The sequence below is a fragment of the Carassius carassius genome, chromosome 21 (assembly GCF_963082965.1).
Source record: "Carassius carassius chromosome 21, fCarCar2.1, whole genome shotgun sequence".
Lineage (NCBI taxonomy): Eukaryota > Metazoa > Chordata > Actinopteri > Cypriniformes > Cyprinidae > Carassius > Carassius carassius.
In genome coordinates this window covers 18,015,250-18,043,200 of record NC_081775.1, presented here as the reverse complement: position 1 = coordinate 18,043,200, position 27,951 = coordinate 18,015,250, and the positions used below count along the sequence as shown (strand labels likewise).

The 27,951-nt window shown below is 38.0% G+C and overlaps 1 protein-coding gene across 1 annotated transcript; it reads left to right on the top strand.

Moving 5' to 3' along the window:
• The first annotated feature begins 357 nt into the window (after positions 1 to 357).
• On the top strand, positions 358 to 26,662 carry LOC132097687 (rho-related GTP-binding protein RhoA-D-like). Its single transcript, XM_059503561.1, has 5 exons — positions 358 to 588; positions 24,347 to 24,504; positions 24,830 to 24,950; positions 25,191 to 25,321; positions 26,154 to 26,662. The coding sequence occupies exons 2-5, from the start codon at positions 24,349 to 24,351 to the stop codon at positions 26,325 to 26,327; spliced, it is 582 nt and encodes a 193-aa protein (XP_059359544.1). The 5' UTR covers positions 358 to 588; positions 24,347 to 24,348; the 3' UTR covers positions 26,328 to 26,662.
• Positions 26,663 to 27,951: the final 1,289 nt, after the last annotated feature.

Below are 27,951 nucleotides of genomic sequence, written 5' to 3'. Positions count from 1 at the left end.
ATAACTTTTGTTTGCCATAAACAATAGTAAAGTTCATATTATTCGGCTGAAAATGAATAAAATTGTATAAATAAAACCAGTTTTACTCGGTCATCATACATAAGCTGCACGTTTTCAGCTTATTCGAATCGGACCTGCTGAAATGAGCTCGGTCCAATGAATCGGTGAGTCATATTTCAGAAATCATTGGAATGATTCATTCAGAACGGTTTTGTGAACTGGATCGATCGCTTTATTACAAAGATCCGATTCAGAAGACTGATTCACTCAGGAAGTATACAGAACTGTATATGGTGCATTTGGAATTCAGTCGACTGGTCCTGCGAGCACTGCGCCCACACCTCAACCCCCGCCGCCGCTCGTGCCAATGATGTCATTCTGTTTTAACGGCCGGGGGCGCGGCTGTAACCGGCAGCTCCTCCCCACGAGCCAATCGCGATCGGGCAGAGAGAACTCCAGCCGCCTGTGTCCGTGTGGGAGGATCTAACGGCAGCGCTCCGCTCCTCCACGGCCAGCCAAACACTTGAACACACACTGCGCCAAGCAAAAACGAAACCCTTAGCGACGAAACTTCAGTTTGATAAGAAGGTAAGAGTTTATTTTGAAAACAATGAGGGTTGTTATTAGTTATGAATAGATCGTGGATAAACCAAGAGCCCTTTCACGGCTTAACACTTCTGCACGGAGAAAACAAGTAGGTGTTGGCTTCAGAAAAGCGTCTTTAATGAAGATCAACAACTTGAAGTGTTTCTTTAAAAAACACACACAACCGACAGATGTAACTGATCTATTATGACGCAAAAGCAACGCCGAAGTTGCGGCGTGTTTCGCGGGGGTCACCACCTGTTTTCACGCGCAGCTCGGTAGCGCAGTGTTTGTTTTTGACCACAACACTAGATTCAGATGGATTTGGCATGGGAGTGTGAGGCAACACCCCTGTTGAACACCTCACATCGATGTTTTGGTCCACGAGGTCGTAGTTCAGTTCAGAAATGCAAACATTACAATATAACACGCTCATAAAGGTACATAGATGAGCGTCCATCAATGAAACTTGAAGATGAAAGACCGCGCCTCGGAATAAAACTAACTTTCAGCTCTTTAGCGTGGGTTGATGTTTCACGTTTGTGCGCTGAAGCGTATTCGTATTCCAAACTTTTATTTATTTATTTTATTTTGGGTTAATGACGTGATGGTCATTCATTTTGAAAGGAAACGTTAAGTGGACACTTACGTTTTTATTAATGGCAAAAGTTTTACACATAACTTTAATATGATTAAAATGTACACTTACGCAAGATGATGACTTAAATCTTCCAGGGAAATTTTTATTTTATTTTTTTCTATATGGAGCATGTCGCCTCCTCATGTACGCCGCCATGTCGACGTCACATGACACGAAAACAAAACGGTTTAGGAATTTCTTGAGGCAATGTTGGAGTAAGAAATTAGTATGATTATTTCTGTTGTTAAGATAAACAGGTAGTAAAATGTAATGTAAAACTTTAAATTAAATAATTATTAATACAAATATGAAATGTATTTACTATGTTTTTGAAAGCTTAATAGTATATAATTTAAATATTACTAGTCTAAATATTTTAGTAGGCTTACTTCATGCTTGATGGTATATCACTTGAAATATATTAAGTTTAATTGTTTTTTTAGAAAACAGAATCTATGTTTTTGAAAAAGGTATGAAACCATTACAAATATAAGATTTTATGTAATCCAGGATTTCCTTGTTTGTCATTGACCCAAATGTGTTTTGGACAAAACAGCTGGTCGTGGTCTGTTTTGTAGGCTACTGAAAGGGAAATTATCATATAGTTCATTTAAAATCTTGTTAGACAGGAATGATTCAGGTGTTTGTGTTTAAAGCAGTGACTGTATAGGAAACCTCCCTCACTGTGTTTGGGAAGGAAGAGGCCACATTTCAATAGGAATTTCCGAGCTAGTCTCTGGAAAAGACCACCACCATGTTAGGACAGCATTTACATCTCCAGGTCTCAATGGCTGTGGCACAAAACATATTGAGATGCCTACCTAGACAGCATTTTGTGCCTACGAGGAACTGGAATATTCACTGTATACACTGAACGAGTATGACTTGATGCTTATCTATCTACCATTTTTTTAATCTGACGAGTGTGACCATGATCAACTGAGGCAGAAAAGGAGTGGAGGGTCTGAAGAGTACCATTCTCTCTTGATAAGCATGTCTAAGTATGCCAGTAATACTAGGAAGGCTACGTCTGCTGTGCCACCTCAGCATTGCCAACAGGTGTGGGCCCGCTGCCACACCACTCTCTGTGCATGAGAGGTGCAGGTCGATATCTGGGTCGTTATTCAGCTCACTGTCCAAGCATCAAAGTAAGGCACTCCAGTCTGATTCGGAAGCAGCCTTCAGGCACTGAGCCACAAATAACATTTGTGATGCAAACACTGCACATGCTGAATAATAGTAAAATAATCAAAACAGAGGTGAAGTTCTATCTTAAAATAAATTGTTTATGAGGGTTAAACAGACGGAAGGTTTGTTTGTTTACATATATCTTACATAAGCAGAAAGCTTCAAGGGTGGATTCCTGCTTGCTAAAATCAAGTAGATGTCCTGGAAGTGCATCTGTATGCTGTTGTGTCCTCTGGGCTGTTTTCTGCTCCTGTGGTATCAGATATTTGTGAAGTAGAGGAATGCTTGGATCCACCAGCAAGAAAATCGATTTTGTACCACCAGGGATTTGTAAGAGGTGTGAGGTCTGTCTTGTTCCCATGAGCCCATATATACACATATATGAGAAAGAGAAATTAATACTTTTATTTAACAAGAACACATTAAAATTAAATTGATAAAAATTGACAGTAATGAAATTGATTATTTAAACTCCCCTGTAGTCAAAAACGTTGTCCCTTAAAACTCCTCTTTGATCGTCAAAATCACACATTTAAATGTTTTTTTCTTGTGAAAATTATTTTCTCATGCCTTAAAATAGCTTGAATTTAACTCTTGTAATGTAATATGACCTTTGCCTCATTTACTATACGTAGATCTATGAATAAGCAAATTAGCTTCACCTACACCAGCCAAGGTCTCCTGATCCACGGATCATGACTAATAAAACTGTTTATACTAATGGACTACTACAGTAGATACTGTAACATTTGTTAAAGTTGCTTACTTGACGATGTTTTGAGCCTTGAAGACTCAAATGCATCCAAGTTTGTGATTCCAGTTCGCGTTTGCAAGGAGAAGGGTATAACTGCAGCCTGGAGATCTCTAAATGGGGGTGGGAGCTCCAAAATAGGGCATGGCTTCCTCCAGTTGACAGACAGGCACATGACATGTATGTTAAATCCAATTCACGCAATCCACTTCAGCGTAAACTCCACCCCACAGTTGATTCTAAAGATTTGATTGGTTTTGTCAATCACACTGTCGATTTCCTACACTCTGCTGCAAAAAATGCTAACCCCTAATCCTATCACACACCTGACCCTAACCTTAATCAGTGAAACCTGACTGCACGGCGTGATTGGCACTGAATAGCGTGGTAAAGAAAGTTGCAGTTAATAAGATAATGCGATATGAGATCGCCAAGCCGGTCGTTCCGTAACACCCCAACCGGAACTTACTGGACAATGGCACCTTTTTAGTTACACCCAGCGTCACTACCAAGTCCTACCCTGCGAACTTCGAGGCTTTGGGACACCCCGTTTCTTAAAACAAAGCGATAGAGTAAAATCTTTGCACTGCGCTGGGACGGCTCACGGGAGAGCTTGTGAGTGTTTCCTGTTTATTAAAGGTGCAGTGTGTAAATGTTAGCGGCAACTAGCGGTGAGGTTGCAAATTGCAACCAAAGGCTCAGTTCCCCGTTCACCCCTCCCTTTACAGCAGCTACGGTGGCCGACACAGGTAAAGATGTCATCACCCGCATAGAGAAATTACAATTCTTTACAAAGGTAAATCAAGGTATTATATTTACATAATTATTCAGTAAATTGATGGTATTGTGAATGTTAATGTAGTTGTTCATCATTGTGTGAGAGTTTTATTCGCAAGAACTAGGGATGCTCCGATCCACCTTTTTTGCCTCCGATACCGATTCCGATATCTAGGGTTCAGTATTGGCCGATACAGATACCGATCCGATACCAGTGAAGTTATTTTTTCCCCCATTTAAATAAATGTAGAATTTATATATCTCTGTGTGTGGAACTGATAATCATTCTTTCACAGTCTACTAGATACAGACTACTTCATTATAAAGAAAAATTAAATAAACAATAAATTAAAAATATAGGCCTATGCATATTCATAATCTATAACAAAAATGTATCATAAACTAGGTTAGTGGATAATTTGGCAGCAAAAGTTATTCTAAAAAAATCAGTGCACAATAATATTAGAAATCCAAAATAATATTTTGTGGGGAACAAACAAAAGGGTTGCACTAAATATAGTAAAATGTTACACATTGTTATTTGTATTATTATAAAATCCATTCATTAAAAACATTCATGAATGTATTTATATATAAGTATATACTATAAAATTAAAATATATTTTTTAAATGTATAGAATATTTTTTTAAAAGGCAACAACATATGATAGATACGATAGGACAAAACAAATACAGTGCAGCACGAAGCATTTACAATGTGCGCATCCGGTGTGCAGAACGATCATCATAATTCTGCACACGGGATGCACACATTGTAAGTATTTCATGTTAAAAAAAGTGCAAAGCACAAAGAGGAGACATTGATGCATATTATATATGTGCAACAGTTATTGAGCCTTTATTTTAATGGTTTTAAATTTCAGTTACTGTGCACGTAAAAATAATTTATGGCCTTTTCTACACCTGTGTTTTGTTTTCCGAGACACCCGGTAGCAAGGAGCAAAACAACATGAAACTCAACAAAGAAGTTAAAGTCCTTTTTGCTAATTAATAGGCCTGTATTTACAAATCAAGTATAATAATGGGAACACAGAACGGTCTTGGAGAGAGCTTTACTAAGCCGAATGTCCTAACCGACCGCAACCAGGGTTTAAAGGCTGAAAGGCTGAAAGGCTGACTGACAGACACAGCAGAGAAAAGAGATTGTGTTAACTTTAATGTGTTCACTTTTAATGTTAATTTATGTAGCTCACATTAAGGCCATCCTTAAAAATATTTTGGTTTGCAGTAACAGTAATTAAAAAAAAAAAAGGGTCAGTAGGTCGGTCTATATTTTTTTTTTTTCAAGTTTCAATGTAAAAAAAAAAGTAGATTTTTGTGATGGTGATGACGTCGGTATGAATTTAAACAAATTAGCATATCGTGACGTCACTGACTGGGTCTTCGGGCGCATCATTGCAAACCTCATTTTGATGCAGGCTATATAGACCACAAACAAATTTAAATCTTTGTCAAAAACATGTTTAATGCATGAATTTCAGGTGAGAAAAAAAATGGGGTACTGTTTTACTTGCATCCACCGATACGTATCAATGCGACCTACAAATGAGAGAACGTTTACTTTGCTTTTGTTGGGTTGTCACTTTTGTGAAAAAAATCCTGTTTGATTTGAGTGACGAGTGTTCATTGAATTGATTGTAAAATCGATTTTGCATGTCTAAAGTTTTATACAGCAAATAACACCAAATATAGGTAAATCCACGGACAACAGGCAGGAGGAATGTAAAGATTCAATATATTGGTAAAGACCAATATTTCTGATGATTTATTGGCGTGAAGTTACGTGCAAAATGACAAACAGGAGTGCAACATATTCGAAAAACAATAAGCAGAGTGGACTGCCATAATGCAAAACATTTACTACAGGCTTCAACATGGCTGTGTTTACGATTAAATTTCAACAACAAAAAATTTGCATAGGCGATTTTCTTAGGCTATCAAAAAAAATATTTTTTTGAATATTCGTCGAATTTAAAATAAAAATCCGCATTCGAATGCGCATATGAATTTTAGGTGTGCATTAAGGAAGCTGCCTTATGAGCCCCGGTACGTGTTCCATTCCATCTCGCCGCGCGCACAGCTGTGTCTACACAACTTTCAAAGGCGGACGAGCTCTACACGCAGTATCTGCTTTCTCATCTTTCACCTCGTGTACGCACACAAGATGCGATGACAATATATGTGTCATTGCATTATAAGGTTATGTTAGCCTATCCAGTTGAAGCCACTTAAAAAAAAAAAAATCAATGTGGAGAAGATCTTGTTTACATCAAAACTGAAACCAAGCCATTCACACAGAACGCATATTTCGCGCATCTCATGTTTTTAAATGAAAAAATGTATCCTGTGTGACTGGTTTTCCGCCCTTTTTATTTATTTAACAATGCATGCATACATGATGCTGTTTTGTTTATAGTTCTTTAAGCAACTTAATTAATAATAATTGGTTCATAAACATTATTTTAAATATTGTGTTTTTTTCACAGTCATGTATTCTAATGCTTTGAATAAACATGAAGTAATATTTTGCTCGATGCGCTATCTTGAGCCTCAGAAGAGAAGCAAAAAGCTTTTCTTCACCCTAACTGAAATTATGCATTTAAAATTCGAATACAATTCGAATTTTGATCATATTTAAGTAAAAAATTCGAATTTAGTTTTTTTCAGCTATTTTGACACCCCTAGGCGATTCAAGCCCGAAGCTGTATGAGACTGAATACTGGCTGAATTCACATTTCTGTTGTAAAAAGAGAAATATTGTGCAGAAGTATTATTTGCGGTTATGCGTGTTTGTCCGAAGCTGCAGTTGCTGTGTGACGCCTGTTCAAAAAATAAAAAAAAACCTGGACGCGCTCCGGGAAAAGGGCGTTAAAATCATTTTCTTATTTTCGTTTTCGAAACTTGTGTTGGTTGATTCGTGCTTGATTCGTGCAAAAATTTTTGGAACATAAAGTGACAGTCGACACGGTCACGGTTTTAGACTAGAGAGTAGAAGAAGGGATGGGAAAAGATCTGGGCACAGTTTTTCCAGAACTTCGTGCCAAGTTAAAGCGGTGTCGAGCTGTTTTAATGAATATTTTTAGATGTATTATGGTGCCCGAACCCGTATGACTTTGAACATTGACCGCGAACATTTAGTTTACTGCAGCCCCAGCCATCATTACCAAGCGCGAACCGTTGACTCTGACAGTGAGTGAGAGTATGAGACGAAGCGAACGCACAGGCCACAGTGACATCCGTGTAAACACAGATGACGTCAAGGGTTTTTTTTTTTACTTAAAGAAGATAGCCTCCATTTGTATGTAGGCCAAGGCAATTTATATATTTACAATACTTACTTAAATATGATTAATAGTATATTTATTGCGTTTGTATTAGTTGTTTGAAGCGTAAAAAAAAAATTGGTCGGTCTTAACGCAAATTTACAATCGGCAAGTCGGTCGGACTAAAAGCAAAAAAAAATAAAAAATTGAGTCGGTGCTAAATTGACAGGGTCGGACGGGTTACGGCAAACAAGAATATTTTTAAGGATGGCCTAAGTAGAAGCCCTTTATTGTCACTAGTCACAAGTACCAGACATCAACTAGGTAATAAAAACAACAGTTTGTTAAGAAAGGTCTTTATGCACCTCTGATATTATATTGCATTTCTGTAAATAGATCTTTGTAAATATTACATTGCACCTTTAAGCAGAGATTCAGACTCTGGTCCGAACCAAGCGACAACCTTCCGCTCCCTCTCTTAAAACCAACAAAGAAGTGACTAAAACTGCAATTCATCGACTGGCTGCTGGAGGCTGGCTCCGAAAGGGAAAAGAGTCAATCCCATAGACTCCCCATGTAAAAATGGCCAACTTTACAGCAGAAAAAAAAACTATTGTTTAGAGCCTGGTATAAAAAATTATTTTGGTCTATATAGCTTATAGGGGGGTGTTTTTTTTTTTTTTTTATAACTCATCCGTTTAAATTATATTAAGCCTTAAAGTTCTGCAAAATTAAGGCCGTGGCCACTTGAGTGACAGGTAGTGATGGGAAGTTCGGATCATTTTACCGACTCAGACTTTTGAGTCTCGTTCAGCAAAATGAACAAATCTTTTTTCAAGTCATTTCGTCCATTTCGTTCATTTTAGCAAAATGTAATTAAAATGTTACGTGTTACTTCCCCAACACATCTAGTACTTAAGCAAACGTTGATCACACTACAAACAATACAAAACTAAAATGTTATTAGATACAGAAAAGATTAATTAATTCTTTACCTGGGTCTTCAGTCTGTGATTAGCTCACCTCAGCTCAAAGTCTTCGGGTCGAGTCATTCTTTAATCACGTGACAGACCCATACGCTATTTCTGACATTTGTCACTGTGTTTTTGTTACTGTTTATTGAGGATCTGTGGTGTGTTATTATTTTATAAATAAATAAAGCCCTGTTATAAATAAAATATTGATGAATTTGTCTTTTTGACTGTCTATCAGTAAATAAACACTAAGCTATATAATAATATAATAATACAAGCCTACATTACAAAGTATTTATAGCCTAGTTTGTTCATTTTTAATACAATTTTAAGTTTGCTGGTATATTAATTGCTTTTCCTAGGCAAACTTGACATTTTGGTCTAATATATGTACAAGAAGATTTGCTCAAAAAGGACATAATGACATAAATTAAAAGCAAATAACATTTTGAATCCTAAACAAGTAACACTACAGTTCTATAGTCTAATCTGAAGGGTGAACTCAAAAGACAAATCATACAACAAGGTCATTTTTGAAGATTGGAATCCACTGTAAAAAAAAAAAAAAAAAAAAAAAAAAAATTCTCCTCTTTATCAAAGTGATTTCTCCATCATATGGACAAAATTTAAAGCATAACCAATAATTATAATAAAAAATAAGTACTATGCACCCATTTGTAAGGAAAGTTGTAAATTAACTAATTATTCTAGCCAATGTTGTCACGTCACGTGACAAAAGAACGAACAACCCGAAGACCCGAAATATGAACTAATCAATTCTATTTCCGGCTCAATACCGCATTGGTTTAACGTATGTCGTTCAAGAACGACACATCACTAGTGACAGGTGGATTGCCGCCATTGAGCTAGGTGGGTGTGGTTTCAGCAAAAAGCTCTTTTCTTTTTGGCCAATGGGTGACATCACAGACAATACCTCCATGTTTTTATACAGTCTATGGTCCGAACACTATTAGCCACGAGCTTTGGACTTTGCTCTCACAGATCATATTTATTTATATAGTATATTTTATTTTAGATCAACTAGAATTTTTTTTTAATTTATAAAGTTTTATTTTGTCATTTTTATTAAGTCATAATAACAACTGACTGAAGCCAGAGCCAATGGTTAAAGTCTTTGTGTGAAGATACATTGCCCCATTTTGGAGATCTCCAGTCTGCAGCTATACCTACTTGCCTGCGAGTGAAGAGCGGACACCAATGTGGGAGAGATGTGTCTGACTGTGGGTTACTTTTACACTGTTGCCGCAGGTTTTTATTCTAGTTAGCGGTTCTAAATACAAATAAATAAGCGCTTACAACACATGCCAATGAACAATTGATCCATGCTTTCATCACGACGAGACTGGATTACTGTAACTCACTATATTTTGGGATTAGCCAGTCAGCTTTATCCCGGTTACAAATAGTTCAAAATGCAGCAGCTAGACTCTTAACCAGGACTAAAAAACGGGAGCATGTTACACCAGTTTTACGTTCTTTGCACTGGTTGCCTGTGCGTTATCGAGTACATTTCAAACTTATTCTTTTGGTGTTTAAATCATTAAATGGTCTGGCCCCTCCGTATCTTTCGGAACTACTTACTGAGTATCGTCCTGTTCTTTCTCTCCGGTCATCTAACCAGAAACTGCTATGTATCCCAAAGTCAAAGCTGAGGTGCAGAGGCGACCGGGCTTTTTCAGTAGCTGCCCCCAGATTATGGAATGCTTTACCTCTGTGTATTCGCTCTGTATCATACTTATCTGTTTTTAAAACTATGCTAAAAACGCATCTTTTTGAATTAGCATATTCTAAGTGAGGAAGTGGTATTGAAATGTTTGTTTTATTATGATGTTTTTATTGCTTATTTGTTTTGTGCAATTGTCTATTACAATATGTGCAGCACATTGGACAACCTCGGTTGGGATAAATGGTGCTATATAAATAAATTTGACATTGACATTGACATGCCATCGTGAAAATAATGATAAATATCAACAGATAGCGAAACAACATCTACAGAAAAATATACAGATAAACTTTGCTGCCTTTTGACTAGATCTCCTGCTTCACAGCACGGTTAATGATAATCCACTTATAGGGATCCCCTGACATGATTGGTTATTGATTTTTGTGACGTAGCAAAAAAAGGACTGTTTCAAACCGCGTTTCTGAGACTGCCTTTGGGAAAGTACAGTTTCTAGGAGAAAATGCTCACCAATGGTGTTGATTAATGGATTGGCACATGGGTTTGTCTGAAAGCATATTAAAAACACCACATAGACAAAAACAACATTAAATACTTGATTTTCACTACAGGGCGACTTTAGAAAAATCATGTTAATGATGTTCATTTAGACTTTCAATTTATCAGAGAATCATATAAAATGTTTTATGGTTTCAACAAATAATATTAAGAAACACAATCATTTTATCATATGATGATAACAGGAAATGTTACTTGAGCCCCAAATCAGAATATTAGAATGATTTTTAAAGGACTATGTGACACTGAAAACTAGAATAATTCCTGCCGAAAATTCAACTTTGCCATGAGGAATAAATATATTAAATTCGATTTTTTTTTTTTAATTGAGATGTCACAGTGTTATTTTTTGCTATATTTTTCACTAAATAAATTCAGCTTTAATGAATCTTTCATTTAATAAAATTGATTTAATTAAAATGAATTCTAATCCAATTATTTTACCAACCCCAAAATTTTTAAAGGTACTGTGTATATAATGCATTATACAAGCTACATAAATTAAAAGTTGGAGCGCAAGTTGCACATTTATTGACCTGAGGTGAAATCCCAGCTCATGGTTCTTTTTCATCCAGTCCCAAGTGGTCCTTGACCTGAATAAGGTTAAAAACCCTTGATCTCACAAAGATCAGGATCAATACAGCTAGATTCCCATGTGTAATGCTGCTGGAAAAGGAAAGCAGATTGTTTATAGTGAAAATAAGAGTATTCAGAATTGTGACCACTCACTTTAAAAACGGAGATAATCGGACATGTCCAAACTATTAGCTGCTACTTTTCACTCACTTTCTCACTGCTTAAAGATCAGTTGTAAGTGTGCAATGCCATTGATTTTGAGTGATTGTCCATGGAGAGCTGATTTCAGGTCAGTCTTAGCCCTCTGGGCTGCAGTCCAGTTACTCTCTGATGGTGACCTGATCATGAGAAAGAGGGAAAAATGAGTAGAGGAGAGGAGAGGAGGAAGAGAGGACGGTTTTTAATTAGGACACTTTTTCCTCTCTCCAACCCGCCCTCTCTCTAGGAACAAGAACAAACATTCAAGTAGGTCAGACCCTTCTGCTTTTTCTGTCCTTTTAATTTGGAGAAATCTGCCCATTCTGTTTTGCTAGGCTGCGGCTTTTCTTCTTTTTTTCTTTGGAAGTTGAAATCAGAGAGACACTCACCACTTAGAAATGCACAGTCATTATTTACAACTGTCTGATATTAATCTGTTCTATTAAACTTAAGCAGAAGAACTTTATTTAAAGTTGTGCTGTATTTGTTTCTGATTTCCCGCCTTGATGTGTGTGATACACTGGAATTGTTTCCTCTCTCAGTGTGATAAGGAAGCCAAACATCAGCGAGGCCTCAGGAGGCCTTTAAATTAGAGTTTAATCTTCTGTGCTCTTCTCTGTACTGTCATGTGGAGAATCTGATCTAAGGATCCACTGCTGCTCCACAGAAGCGTGAGGTAGTTGCTTGTGCCTGGCGTTTGCTGTTGATTGGCTATCACCCTCAGGGTCAATGAATCCTGTAATAAAAGTGGGGCTGTAGCAATCTGACAATCTGCAGCAAGTGTCATCAGGATTGTGCTTCAGCAAGTGGTTTGTAAAATACCTCATCTAGCTTTCTACACAATCACACACATATTGGGCCTCATTTATCAATCGAACATAGAAACGAGCGCAGATCCGTGCGCACAAATCAACTTACGACAGAGTTCACGTGTGATTCATGTAACATTCAAAAAACATTTATTTTATTTTATAGAATTAATTTGTTTTTTTTCACCTTTCTCAGAAGCGCTGCATGATGCAACGATTGAATCCTCATGGTCTTGTTTACGCTGCTATTTGCACATATAAAGCTAAAGCCCTGTATTTAAAAAAAAAAGACAATCCAATTTTTCACGATCGACTAATGAGCTTCTCTTGACAGTCAGGAAAATAAAAATGAACAAAACGCTGTCATTCTACAATTCTCCACCATATTTACTATGCTACGCGTAAGTTCAGGAAACTAAAAATCTTGCGTACATGAGCTGACCAGACGTGAGATTTGATTGGAGCCACCTCTCGCGTCCATATTGATAAATTCCAAGTTTTGCTTTGAAACGACCATATGCCCAATTTTCTGTCGTACGTTCGTTTCGTAAATGAGGCCCATTGTGTCAAATCATATCTCACGTAGGTGATAGGAAAAAAGGGTGCAGGGTAATTAGTGATTGTTGTGGCTGGTGTGGAGTAATTATTGTTGTGGCTGAAAGTACAGACTAAATATTGTTCTTGGCTAATATGGAGTTGTTGTTGATTTGTTGTGTATATGGGTGTATTGTGATTACTGATGGCTGACATGCATTTAAAATTATAATTGGTTTAAAATAATTTGTTGTTCAAATTTGTTGTATTTTAAATGTAAATCTTTGAAAACCTTAAAGGGAGAGTTCCAAGTCATGTCATTCCAAACCTGTCTGAGTTGCTGAGTTGCTTTATGTTGAACATAAAAGAAGATATTTTGAAGATTGCTGGTAATCAAACAGTTGGTGGTTGCCATTGAGTTCCATAGTAGGAAATAAATACTATGGAAGTCAGTGGCAACCACCAACTTTTTGATTACCAGCAATCTTCAAAATATCTTATGTTCAGCATAAGAAAGCAACTCATACAGGTTTGGAACGACATGAGGGTGAGTAAATGATAGCAGAATTTTGTTTTTTGAGTGAACTATCCCTTTAAACTGGCAAAAATCATACCATTCCATTTTTTGCAAAGTAACGTTAAAATGTTTAGCGGCAGATTAAAAGTTAAAGCCATGAACTAAAACAACCAAGGTAAATCACAGTAGGGCTGTGCAATTAATCGAAAAAAAATGGTTTGATTTTGGCCTCCAACAATTATGAAAATGCAATACTCGAGATAAAACTATTATTACGCCCCATTCCAACCCCTTTTGCAGCACTGTGCTTTCTGTCCTCCTTAAAAGCCCAATTTCACGTGCAAATCAGTAAAATCGTGTAACGTGACGTTTGCGAAATGGGACGTGCTTGATTTATCGAAGTATATTATTCATGTTTTTAAAAGAATGAAAGAGAACTTGAGCTGCTCCTCAGGAAGAGAGATGCGCTCAGAGAAGGAGCACGGGCATGTAAAGTCATCTTTTAGCTCAAGGTGCGCACCTAAGCGATCAAATACACGCAAAAATGTGTTAAAATGCTGTGCTTGGTGATTAAGAATTCTTAATTGAGTTAAGAATGACAATACGCACATAACATTAATTTGGATCCATGCAGCTCTTAAAGTGACAGCGGGATAATTTTTATTTTACATTTGATTATTCATTTCTGTAGTTGGCTGTACCACGCTACATGAACCTTTTCATATAAACTAAAATAAATACAAACTAGAGCCAAACTGAAATGATGCATTAATAATAAATAGTTTAGTGAATAAATGACATAAACATACTGCTTGAGACTTTAAAAAACATTAAAGCACAGTTTGTTTCATTTGTATCTTTTCTATTGTATTTGTCCTTTATTTTTTATTAATGACAGTTTAATTATTTTCAATAATTTTAAAAATGTTTTGTTTGTTTGTTTGCAATTCCGCTGGTCGCTACAATGTAGATGTCATAGCAACCTTATTTACAGGAAATGCAGAATCATGGGAATGATCATGGGTACACAGCACACACACCCACAAACACACATTCACAAGTTAAGGTCTCTGGTTAAGCTGAAACCTTCTTAACCTGCCCAGCATCAGTGCAGGTTCCACACAGTCCAGACACCCAGCAGCCTTCATACACTTACCTGAGGACAGCTCTCAGCTGTTTTTAGATTCAAGTCAAGGTTAGATTAAAGAATTGAGAATGGTCCTAGATCAGCATTAATACACTTGTCAATGTGTGCTCTAAGATAAGTATCTTTAATTATGAGACCCAGCAGCGAAAACAACAGGGGATGAGCCATTTGTGTTTGACTAGCTGTGTGTTTACACTTTCTGTGATCTATTACTGTTTTTGTTTAATAAAGGGATAGTTGAGGTTAAAAAATATTTTTTTTTTTTTTACTAACCCTTGTGTTGTTCCAAACCCGTATGACTTCTGTGGAACTAAAGAAGATATTTTAAAGTGATTTTATATTTTTGTCCATACAATGGAAGTCAACAGAATCTAAAACAACACTAACTTTCATTTTATGGACAAAAACACATTATTGAAAGTATCACCATCTTTGTTCCTCAGAAGAAGAAAAAAAACATCTACAGGTTTGGAACAACATGAAAGGGAGTAAATTATTACAGGAGTTTTAACTGTCCCTACCTAACAGTTTCAGACATATTCTCAAGTCATGCTGTGTGTTCAGTTTATTGTCACATAGGGGTGTACAATTACACTGTGTTTATGCAGGTGTTATCACTGTTAAAGGAACACTCCAATATTTATTTTTTATGTTTTTTAAATAGGCTAATTTTCCAACTCCCCTGGAGTTAAACATTTGATTTTTACCATTTTTCGAATCCATTCTGCCGATCTCTGGGTCTGGCGGTAGCACTTTTAGCAAGTTGCAAGTTTTTAATTTTCCATCGATCTTAGTACGATGTAACTACAGAAGAGTCCAATTTAAAATAGGAAAAATATAGACATTCTTTGGTCATTTTTGAGCGAGATGCTAACGGTCTAATCCGATTCAATGATCTATGCTAAGCTAAAAGTGCTACCACTAGACTCGGATATTGTCTGAATGGATTCGAAAACTGTAAAACTCAACTGTTTAACTCTAGGGGAGTTGGAAAATGAGTCTATTTTCAAAAAAGTGGAGTGTTCCTTTTAAGACTTTTAGGACTCAAGAAGCTTCTTTAGGATGACGTAATTCATATTTTAGGTTATGAAAGAGAGAATAATTACATATTCAATACAAACTGAAGGATACTCTTTTTTTATTCATATATTTTACATTAGATATTCCCCCATGGAACTTGCCAGATTTTTGCTATTTGCTGCAATGGTTATATTACCAAACTTGGCAATGTTTTACTTATAAAACTATGACACTGTGTTGCCAGATCGACAGTGGCTCTGTTTACTGATTCAGACCACCGCCTACTAGAAAAACACAGCAAGAGATGCTCCTTATCTGAAAGTGTTTTGGTGGTTCAATCAAAAAGTAAGGGGAGTAAGACGAAGATAAGAAATGTGGAGTCAATGAGTTTTTGGTGGAGACTGACCTTCTCACAGGATTATTGAGGACACAAATCAGCAGATTCTTTACAAAGTCCTTCTGGTTAAATTCAGCTTTGTGTGTGTGTTTTATATTTTAAACTGTGTTTTGATCCACTGGCAAAAGGAGTAGTGTTTGCTCCACTGTGTTTGTGTGAGGTCAAGTCTTAAAAGTGTCTCAGTCTTAAAGACTCAGTGGACCCCTGATGATCTCTACAATTCATTAATTGTGAGATTAGCTGTGAGTTGATGGCAGAGCTTCACCTTATTAAATAAATACTTGAGCCCATTAAATATTTCTAATGTGCTCCAGTGGGTTTGATTATATTGAAGTTCCTGCTAGATTTCCTGGCAAGAGAGATTTACAGTATCTTCTTTCACTGGTGGAAAGAGTACATACATACAGAGAATCGAAATTGCGTTACTCTCAGACCCCCGGTGCATACAGATAACTTTAACATTAAAGCCTAAAAATCTAGATCAAATATAAAATGTAGATACAACTATACAATAAGGGAATGTAACAGTACAAGTACTGTTACATTGATGAAAAAATATTCAATTACAAGTAAAAGTACTGCTGTCAAAACAGTACTTAAAAGTAAAAATTACTCCTCTCAAAAAATACTCAGAGTACAAGTTACTAGTTACTTTTTAGCTGGCGATATTTAGTTACCAAAACATATTCATATCAAAGATCTATGTGCATGGATCATAGCAACTTTGAACAAAACCCACTTTTATCTTATTGACAAAGCATGTTAATTAGTGGTCATGATACAGGGACCTAATTCTCTGCCAGACGCCCCCCACAAAACAACAAACTGATTCAGCTAAAATATTAGTGTCTGAGACACTGTGAGTACAGAGACTGTAGAGTGCACAGCAAATGAATAAATGCGTATTGAAGAGGCGAACCGTTTAAAACGATTCAGTTCGATTTGGTGAACTGGTTCAAAAAGATCCGGTTACATCGAATGATTCGTTCGTGAACCGGATACAGTACAGACCAAAAGTTTGGACACACCTTCTCATTCAAAGAAACACCTTCTCGTTCTTTATTTTCATGACTATGAAAATTGTAGATTCACACTGAAGGCATCAAAACTATGAATTAACACATGTGGAATTATATATGGAATTATATACTTAATAAAAAAGTGTGAAACAACTGAAAATTTGTCATATTCTAGGTTCTTCAAAGTAGCCACCTTTTGCTTTGATTACTGCTTTGCACACTCTTGGCATTCTCTTGATGAGCTTCAAGAGTTAGTCACCTGAAATGGTCTTCCAACAGTCTTGAAGGAGTTCCCCGAGAGATGCTTAGCACTTGTTGGCCCTTTTGCCTTCTGTCTGCGGTCCAGCTCACCCCTAAACCATCTCGATTGGGTTCAGGTCCGGTGACTGTGGAGGCCAGGTCATCTGGCGCAGCACCCCATCACTCTCCTTCTTCAAATAGCCCTTGATGCCTTCAGTGTGACTCTACAATTTTCATAGTCATGAAAATAAACAAAACTCTTTGAATGAGAAGGTGTGTTCAAACTTTTGGTCTGTACTGTATGTCAAACTGTTTTGTTTTGAACTCTCTCACAACAGACACGGAAGAGAAGACAATGATGAATAAAGTCGTAGTTTTTGCTATTTTAGGACCAAATTGTATTTTCGATGCTTCAAAATATTCTAACTGACCCTCTGATGTCACATGGACTACTTTGATGATGTTTTTCTTACTTTTCTGGACATGGACAGTATACCGTTCACACAGCTTCAATGGAGGGACTGAGAGCTCTCGGACTAAATCTAAAATATCTTAAACTGTGTTCCGAAGATAAATGGAAGTCTCATGGGTTTGGAACGACATGAGGCTGAGTTACTAATGACATAATTTTGCTATTTGGGTGAACTAACCCTTTAACTCATTCGACAAAACCGACCTAAAGGCTCATTCATTCAGGATGGTATAAGTGACAGTATATGTATAGAGACTACAGTTACTAAGGTTTAATAATCATTTTAATTATCTGAGAACAGAAGTCCAAACCTCAAGAATGATAATGACACAGAGAAATGATAACGCTAGAATCAATTAAGCAACAATGTTTTCCAGCTGAAGACGATATAAATATTGACAGTCAAATCAGAATCCCCCCCACTTTAAAATATATGCTAATATAGTTATACCAGTACCACACAAAATCATTTTAGAGGAGATGACAGGCGAAAATGAGACACTCTATAGAAAAAAATTAGCTGTAAGTTCTGTTTGTACACTTGTTACAGTCACAGTTAAGAACTCTGCCATATTTTGAGTGTGATTCATTGTTTTAAAAAAGGAGAAAACCCAAAATAAACAATTAAATATGAGTTTGGTTGATGGCATTTTTAAACTTGTTAAAAATTTCTGTAGAAATCGCAATAATGCAAATCTCGTGAATTCTTTAGGCCACAATAATCGTATAGTGAAAATCTCATTACATAACAGCCCTATATACAGGACTTCTAGGTCAGACTGCTTACAGAACTATTTGATTTCGAAAAAGTAATTTTGCTCAACCCTAGTAAACAGGGTCATTGTGCAAGTATTTGGTTTGAGCTTCAGACAGAGGCCGAGTGCTGCAGAGTGATTTTACAGCTTGCCTGTGAGGATCAGACACATGTTTCACAGAGCTCTGAGTGCTGCCGCTCCCACTGCAGGCATCATATATTCACATCATCCACCAGACACACTCTCACCAGTGCTCACATCACCCGTTACTTCCTAAGGACTCACAGGAACCAGGCCAGCGGGCATCACTCAGCACCATTTCATTTTACTCATGTACCCAATATGTGTGAGGTCTTTGTGCGCACGAGATAGAGACAGAACAAGAGTTACTCTGTTCAAACGAGCATAACTTCACTCCCTGAAATGCAAATCAATTTCTAACCTTTGTGTGGTTTTTTTCTGGATTGTTTTGGTTGATATTTTGTCTCTATACGTTAAAATAAATCTACCATAAATCTACAGGTGCTTCATTTCTTTGTAAGTGGGCAAAATTACAAAGTCAGCAGGGGATCAAATAAACATTTTCCCCACACTCACCAGCCACTTTATTAGATACACATGTTGTTCAATTGCTTGGTAGCACAAACTGCTAATCAGTATACCATCTCTGAATGCACAACACTCTGAACCCTGAAGAAGGAGCAGAAGACCACACCAGGTGCCACTCCTGTCAGCTAAAAACAGGAAATGGAGGCTACAGTTCACACAGGCTCACCAAAATTGGACCAAAAAAATGAGTGGATTTCTGCTGCGACATTCAGATGGTAGGGTCAGAATGTGGCGTAAAGAACATGAAAGCACGGATCCATCCTGCCTTGTCTCAACGGTTCGGGCTGGTGGTGGTGGTTTAATGGTGTGGGGGATATTTTCTTGGCACACTTTGGGGCCCTTAGTACCAATTGAGCATCATTTAAACGCCACAGCCTAACTGTGTATTTTTGCTGACCATGTCCATCCCTTTATAACTACAGTGTACCCATCTTCTGATGGCTACTTCCATCAGGATAATGCACCATGTCACAAAGCTCAAATCATCTCAGACTGGTTTCTTGAACATGACAGTGAGTTTACTTTACTCAAATGGCCTCCACAATCACCAGATCTCAATCCAATAAAGCACCTTTAAGATGTGGTGGAACGGGAGATTCACATCATGGATGTGCAGCCGACAAATATGCAGCAAATGTGTGATGCTATCATGTCGATATGGACCAAAACCTCTGAGGAATGTTTCCAACACCTTGTTGAATATATGCCATGAAGAATTAAGGCAGTTCTGAAGGAAAAAGGGGGTCCAACCCCGTACTAGCAAGGTGTTCCTAATAAAGTGGCCAGTGAGTGTATGTATTGTATTGTATATGTATGAGGGCTGCACGATAAATCACATGCGATGTTTAATGCTCATCTTGTCAGTAAAGTCAGTTCTGTAATCAGCGGTAAATCTCCATCACCTGTGCGCTTTCACATGGAGAAGCATTAACTACATAGAGCTGTTGTTCACTGACAAGCAGCGTAAAATATGATCATGTAATCATAAAATGTTATATTTTATGTATGTTTTATTTATTTGCATGTAAGGTGACCTTGAGTGTCATGTAAGGTGCCCATAAATAAAATGTATTATTATTATTAATATGTACATACTGAAATAGGAAATTGATATTTTTTTTACCCAGAGCCAAGCCCACCATCTCCTCTCTGTGTGGAGCTAAAGCCAGAGCCCACTGATGATGGAGAGCCGATTCCCGCCGCGATCTACGAGCCAGCGTAATGCCGAGCAACTGAGCTGTACTGAGCATCAGCCCGGAAGTAGAGCCCAACCCCTCAGACCAGGTGCATGAGCCGTCTGCAATGCCCATCGTGAGGGAGAAAAGCGTGGACGTTGAGAGCACTGAGTGGAGCTCCGCCCACTGTACTGCGGCTGAGGTTGAGCTGATCGTACATCTGGGACTGCTGGACTTCAAGGGGCACTTAATAGACTGGAAAACAGAGCTGGAAGTCGACTTGCCCCTCTCCTAACTCCTTGATCCCTACTGGTCCCATCCAACCATGAGGGGGCTCCCATTTCCAAGTCCAGCCAGGAGTGGGATCTGATCCCAGAGCTCAGCCCTGAGAGCCCGGAGGTTTACAAAATGACCACCCACTTACCCGTTCCTGCCTTCTCCACCGCTGTCATCTGTCATATGGTTCAAGCTCCGCGGGTCTGCCATCCTCCAGCCTCTGAGGCCCAGACTCCGCCTTGGCACGTAGACCCAGCAGCTCCACCTCAGCTCCTAGCTCCCTCACCTCCACCATCACCCTTCGATCCACCAGCTCCACCAGGCTCACTCGTCACTCCGGTTCCACCTTGGTCGGGCGTCAACCCGCCATTGCTTCTGGACTCCGCTCCTCTGGCAGCAACTCGTCACTCCATCCCACTGGCTCTGTTGGGCTCATTCCTCCTGCCAGCTCCACCTTGGTCCTCGGTTGCTCTGGCTCCACCTCGGTCACCAGAGCCCTCGGCTCAACCCTGGCCCCCTGGTTCTCGCATCCCCCTGGCTCGTTGGCTCTCCATCTGCACCTTAGACTCCTCCACAACCCTTGCTACCCCGGTGTTGGTTGGTCCCCAGGAGTCGGTGGCCATTCCTCCTCCATGGCTCCTCCATCTGTCAGTTCCATCGTGGGTCAACATCATGGCTGTTGCCTGGGTCCAGCTTGGTTTCTCCTGCTCCAAGCCCCTTCTGTCTCCTCCCTGGCTCCTCCCTCCATCATCTCCTCCCTGGACTCTGTCTGCTGGCTCCCACCGATGCCTCCCTCTGTTGTTGCTACAGTGCATGCAGTACAATGCATCCTCCAGGAGGGGGCAAAATGTCAGACTTTTTGGACCTGTTTTGTCCCCTTAATCCCTCCTGTGTTTCCTTATTTGGTCTTGTTCCTGTCCTCGTTCGGTCTCATTAGTTTAATTAGTCATCCCATGCACTTGTGTTTCCCCAGTCATCCCATGCATTTAAGTCCTAGTCTGTGCAGTCTGTCTCTGTCTGGTCTACTTGTTTTTTACGTGTGTTGCTTAAGCTCCTGTTGTGGATTATTCCAAGTGTTTCCTTGATTAAAGACTGTTAAACGTTTCCTCGTGTCTCCAGCATGTTCCCTGAACAGTGTGACGTGACAATGGGGTTGCTTAATTTGATATCACCAGAAAAATTGTTGCAAATCTGTCATGAATATTTAATATGTGGCCCAGCCATATTACAGACCCATCAGTCTACAGCTCCTGTGGCTCAAGGCCAATTGAATGCATTTAAAGTGTCTGCTCGTCCACAGCACACCCCTGAAATGCTCTCCTGGGCCCGGTTTAGTGTGTGTGTCATTTCTATGGTGGATTTGGAGGGAAGAATGCTATCGTGATGGACTGGACTCAATTATCCCATGATCCCTTATGGAAATATTTGAAGCAGAATGACTGAACCCCCTCCTGAATCCAATTTAAATCTCATTCACTTTCCATATCCAGGTTGTATCGAGCTGTTATAGTTTCTTATCAATCATAATGAAACACACTTTTTTTAAATTTCCTTCTGATTAACTCCTGCTGATTCAGTCCAGTGCTTGACTCAACAAATCTTTGATTCTGTGGATGTTAGGGGTTGTGCATAACATCATATTTTCATAATTGACTAGTCGTTGGGTTGTCAGAAAGACTAGTCGGCCTGTGAAATTATAACCCAATGTCTATCTATTGTGCAAGCAATCTACATCATTGCCTACCTGTATTGACTCGGCTAATAATTTAGATTTCGATTGATGTGTTGATGTAGGGACTAAGCTATATCAGAATCTCACGATATGATATTTATAGTGATGTGTAAAAAAACTGAAGGATTACTTTTGAACGGAGTAACTTTTATGTATTCAACTATTATTTTCTCTTGGGGACTATATGTAAACATATTTTATGTAAATCTTATTCGGGTCATTACTAAATAAACAATAACATGCAATTTGTATGATCCTTCTTATTTTGGTAAAATAATTAACATTTTGCAGTTTCTGAAAGGGGGTTGTAAACTTTTGACCTCCACTGTACATCAAAGCTGAAGTACTAAAATTATACTTAAACTAAAGCTGAAAAAAAAACTAAATAGAAATATTCAAAAAGACGAAACGCAGAAGAAAAAAATAATAATATACTTTGATAGTATAATATTATAAAAAAGAAAAGACTTCGATCTAACAGTATTTTTCTCTCCGATGCAGCTGTGGTTTTTATGAGGGCTGCAATCTTTTTTAATTTAAAAAATATAATAGGAGCCTGTGTGAGAACAGGAAGTGAGCTCCTTCTAATCCTGCCACCAGAGGTTGAGGAAATGTTTCCGCATTGTGCCCTCAGAGACGGGACAGCATTCCCAGAGCAAGCACTGAGGGACATTCCCAGCATGACGTATCACATATTGCGTTGTCATTTTTCTGCTTAAAAATTATGATTTATTTAATTTTCAGTGAATTAATTGCTGAGTTTTTTTTTTTACATTTTTTAGTACGTCTGAACTGTTTCAAAAAGGCACTTTTGTTCAAGTGTGGGCTGAACTGGGTGTGTTTGAAGGGCTTGTGAGATAATGTGTGCATGTGAGAAACCAGGCTGCCGTCATCAGGAATGCATTTCTTTCTCCAGGGACGTACATTCAAGAATAGCACTGACCCGTTTTGGTTCTTTTCTCTCTCTCAGAAAATGTCCTGTGATTTTTGAAGTTCAATGTGTGGGTGTGCTGCTTGTTTCAGGCTTAGCTGACAACTTCCTGTGACCATCCAATCCAAATGTCTCATTATGAAGCTGCATAGTCCTGGCTATAGTTTGAAACCACAGTAATAAAATGTTGAGTCATTCGTTAATTTGTGCATCTCTTCACACACTCTTAAGTGAAGACTTTATGTAATTTTACTTTATTTTAAAGGTAATTCCAAAAGTTGGAAAGATGCTCACCAAGGCAGAATTTATTTGATCAAAAATACAGTAAATCCTTAATATTGTGAAGTATTATTACAATTTAAAATTTTACTGATCCCAAACTTTTGAACATTAGTTGATACTTTATGGTAGGCATTTTTATACATTTACATTGTACCCTAAGGTAGTTAAGAGAATACCAAATACAAAAGCACAATAAATGTCCTAAATTGGTACTGCCATGGCACATGTCCAAAATGATATTTAATAATAACCATATAATAACCACAAAAAACCATGGTATTACCAATCTGTGGTATAACACATCTGTGGTATAACTGATTCAGTGCCAAAAAAAGTTTTTTGTGCTTACTGCAGGACTGGTGTGACGTGGTGGAAAATGTCAGCTTTTGTTTTAAATGTGTTTATAGATTTCTATATACCTACTGTATGTTTGACATGTTGAATTTTTCTCATTCTGCCGTCACTCACAGAAGCCAAAATCATGTAGACCTGTTCAGTGGACTACTGTATGGCAGCACTGCTGCTCTATGTGTATGTCCTGCTTAAATGCAGACAGCTGGCTGGGTTGGCACTATTTAAGAAAAATGTGTGGCTGTTTGTGTATGTTCTTTGGCTTTGACATTTTTAGGCCATCGTGTCCTTATTTTTTCTCAAAATTGTGGGAAAGGGAGGGAAAGAGTGGGGCAGGAAAGTCTCCCTCTTTCTCTTACTATATTCTTCCATAATTTTCATGCTCTTGCTTTGTTTCTGTCTGTGTGGATGCAAAAACCGCTCCCAAATAAGGCCTAGAACAAAAGGTGCTCATTTCATTCCAGTGTGATGTTCATTTTGTGGGTCAGTTAGGTCCTTGATCAGCATTTTGGCCTCATGAGTCTGCATAAATGCAGGATTGATCTTGGAACAGTTTCTGCTACACTCTTTATTGTTGTCTCTTAAACCACGGGGGTTCATTTGTGTAAAACCAACTGTTATGACACTTATTAGAATGTATTTTGTGGCTCTCTGGAACAATTATTTTGATTTGTTAAATGTTTGTAGAATCACTGCTAAACTGGATATTTTATCACAATGATGACACATTTTTGCTACAATTTTTGTAATGGACTATATTTCCTTACTTTTTTAATTATAATTTTTTTTTTTTTTTTTTTACTATTTCTCATGGTAAAATCTCTTCCTCTCTTGCTTTCTGTAGTGATGGCAGCTATCCGTAAGAAGCTGGTGATTGTGGGAGATGGAGCCTGTGGGAAAACCTGCTTGCTGATTGTGTTCAGTAAAGATCAGTTCCCCGAGGTCTATGTGCCCACAGTGTTCGAAAACTACATCGCTGACATAGAGGTGGATGGCAAACAGGTCAGTTATCCTGAAACTTGTACACAGTCCTTCTGCCTCATTTTGTAGAATGCTGAGAAGGTGTATGTTTGCTTGATGAAGGGAAGTTGAGTGTTACTGCAGTCTGTCATATTTTTAACCCAAATTTGTGTCCGTCTTGAACAGACATGCTTGGACCTATTATGAGAGAAGTCAAGTGTGGTCAGCAGTTATTTCTTTAAATAGCCTCAGGTTTCTAAATATTTTTTATATTACTTGCCACTGGTATTGACATTCAGGCCACTCAAAGTTCAGTTCATATCTTCAGCTGACAAAGCATCTGCATCTCTGTGTCTCTGTCTCTCAGGTGGAGTTGGCTCTATGGGATACAGCTGGTCAAGAAGACTATGATCGGTTGAGGCCATTGTCGTATCCAGACACCGATGTTATTCTGATGTGCTTCTCTATAGATAGTCCAGATAGTTTAGGTACACATACACATCATTCAAAAGTTTGGAGTCAGTAAAATCTTTTCCATTTATTTATTGAATGAAATTAACACTTTAATTTAGGAGGCATATTATTTATTTTAATGTTACAATATATTTTTTATTTCAAAATGCTGTTCTTTTGAACTTTGTTCATTTAAGAATTCTCTGTAAAAAATACACATATAGTATATATTTATTTTTAAAAGTTTCATTCACTTTTTTTCTGGTCTCTTTCAGAGAATATTCCAGAGAAATGGACGCCAGAGGTAAAACATTTCTGCCCCAATGTTCCCATCATCCTTGTGGGCAATAAAAAGGACCTGCGGAATGATGAACACACACGCAGGGAGCTGATCAAGATGAAACAGGTATGGCAGATGTGTGTATGTGTGTGTGAGTGTGGACGTGTTAAACAGGTGTTGCCATAGTAACTTGAAGTAGAGACACGGCAGAGGCCTTTTGTTGGCCTTTGCCTTAACAAACAGGACACTTCCTGTCTCCGACAGCCACAAAAGAAAATGGAAATGCAGCTGTTTCCTGTGGGGATAAAGCTGCCCTCAGGGATTGCGACATATTGAAGGGTGTTTGTAAGAGTAAGCCAGAAGCACATACTAGTCAGAATAATACTTCAGTTATATATTCAGATAGCCTATAAGTCTTCATATTAACATTGTTGTATAAATAACGAAGCGTATTCTACATTAAATTATTAGTTTAATCCCATTGATTAAAAACTTGCTATCAAATGCTCACTCTACTGGTCATCTTCAGCGCGTGCAGCTCAAAACAGAAATGCAGAACATTAATAACTACTGTCATATAAGCTAACTTTATAATGAGAGCACTTTTGTAAAAATTGTGAATTGTTAGGGTTTCGCTGACGCTTAGTGCTAACTATCTTTTAATCAAAACATAAAAAACATTATTTACCCTGTTTGTATCTGCGAGGCATTTGTTACACATTTTCCCTGTTTGTGTTAACATCAGTAATTATGGCTGTCGAATGTCTGACTTGACTCAATGTATTTTGCCCCGCCCCCAAACATATGATATGATGTAATTCTCAAAATGAACAATTTATTTGAAATAAAAATATCTTGTAACATTGTAAATGTCTTTACTGTCACTTTTGATGGATAAATGAAACAAATTATTTATTTTCTAAAAGAATGCTGCTCTCATAATATGTGTATGTTTCAGGAACCTGTAAAACCTGAGGAGGGCCGTGACATGGCTAACAGGATCAGTGCGTTTGGATATTTAGAGTGTTCGGCTAAAACTAAAGAGGGAGTGCGGGAGGTGTTTGAGATGGCCACCAGGGCGGCGCTGCAGGTCCGCAAGCGCAAGAAGAGAAACGGCTGCCTGCTGTTATAGGCCATACACTGCAACGTAAACACACACACACCCCGCAAACTGACCCCAGGACAAGCCTGCAGTACCCACCACACGCCACATTTCTCACAATCCAGGGGTGGATGACAGAAAAATATTTATAAGGGAATCGAAGTGTGTGTCCGTACCCAGTACCTCTCCTTCCTGCCATCTTTCTTTTTTCTTTTCCTTTCACCAGCATATCTTCCTTCCTTCTCTGGGAGAAAGACTGACTGCTTAATTTTGTATTTGTACATAAATCTGTCTTTTTCAGTTCTGTTTTACAGTTATTCAATGCCTCTGTATATGATGCTCAGTGATTTACGTAAAAATAAATATTCAAAAAATACATCATTCATTTAACCTGCCAACCTGTACTGTGTTTGTTTCTTTTTTTCTTGACGGCTGATCTTGAAACAACCAAACTTTGTTAAATTTGTCCATAGGCCTTGGTCAGGATAATCGCCATATTTATTTCACATGAAGTACAAGTACCATCTGATTAATGGGGTTAACTGGCATAAACATTTATTAATTGTTTAGAAAAGGCAATCTGAAAAAATATGGACAAAAAGCTGAACGTGATGTCACTATTATGCAAAGTATAATTGTATGTCAAGACTTAATGGTTTAACAGGCTGAAACTGAATGATCTCAGGCTGTCGGTCTGGCCATTTTTTGTGTGAGAAAAAGAAAGATTAATCTTTTTTTGGCTTCGCCTGTGGTACAGTGGGTTACAATTTCAGAAGTGTGATAAACTCAAGGGCAATTCATCGACTCCAGATATTAACTGTCTATCCTTTCGAGGGGGGTCCCCCTGATAAAAATTGCGTTCAGGGGATAACATTTTTGGCAGTGTTCCCAGGGTAAAATTCGTATTTGAGGCACATACTATGACGTTAATTTGGGTTGCTTTAACCCATGGCAACAGGTTTAAAGTAGCTTAAAACCAAGGACTTGGCAACACTGCTATCCATCTATTTTTCAGTTCAAGTGGATCTCTGGATCCTTCACACATGGACATTTTCACAGAATGGTAGAAGGTTTGACTGTCTTTATTGAATAAAAGTGTCACCAGTGTAGGTTTTGGAATAAATAAAAGTGTGGTCACATTCAGCAATTTTTAGTTGGCAAAATCCTGTCATTTCACTAGGAGTTTGCATCTGGAATTTTGCTTGAGGATGAAAAGATTTCCCCACGCAGATTTTGCAATAGTTTCACATTGGTTGCTCAGATTCGAACAAAAATAGAAAGCTGTCTGTAATGAAAAAAACTTGTGTGAGCAGGGCTTCATACATTGCTACACTATTGATAATAGACAACTGACTTTTTTTGGCCTGTGAAATTTCACAACAATGTTGACAATTAGACTGCACCTTTAAGAGGAAAGCATTAACTCTTAGAATCAGAGTAAAACACTTTTCTAAGAACACAAATCTCTGGGTTAATAACGGGTTGAGGTGACTGAGAGAAAGGGCTATTTTTCTGCCATTGGAAAAAAATATCCCCAGTAGGACTGTCCCTATAATTGGTGTCCAGCAGGATTGAGAGGACAGTAAGTCAAGAGTAGAAGGCCCTAATTGGTTTAAAGTTAGCTTAAGTGTTTGTTTTGACTTTATAGATACCA

Coding starts and splice junctions, on each gene's coding strand:
- LOC132097687 (XM_059503561.1), top strand. CDS start 24,349: ATGGCAGCTATCCGTAAGAAGCTGGTGATTGTGGGAGATGGAGCCTGT. Junction 24,505..24,829: donor TAGAGGTGGATGGCAAACAG/GTCAGTTATCCT, acceptor TCTGTCTCTCAG/GTGGAGTTGGCTCTATGGGA. Junction 25,322..26,153: donor AGCTGATCAAGATGAAACAG/GTATGGCAGATG, acceptor TGTATGTTTCAG/GAACCTGTAAAACCTGAGGA.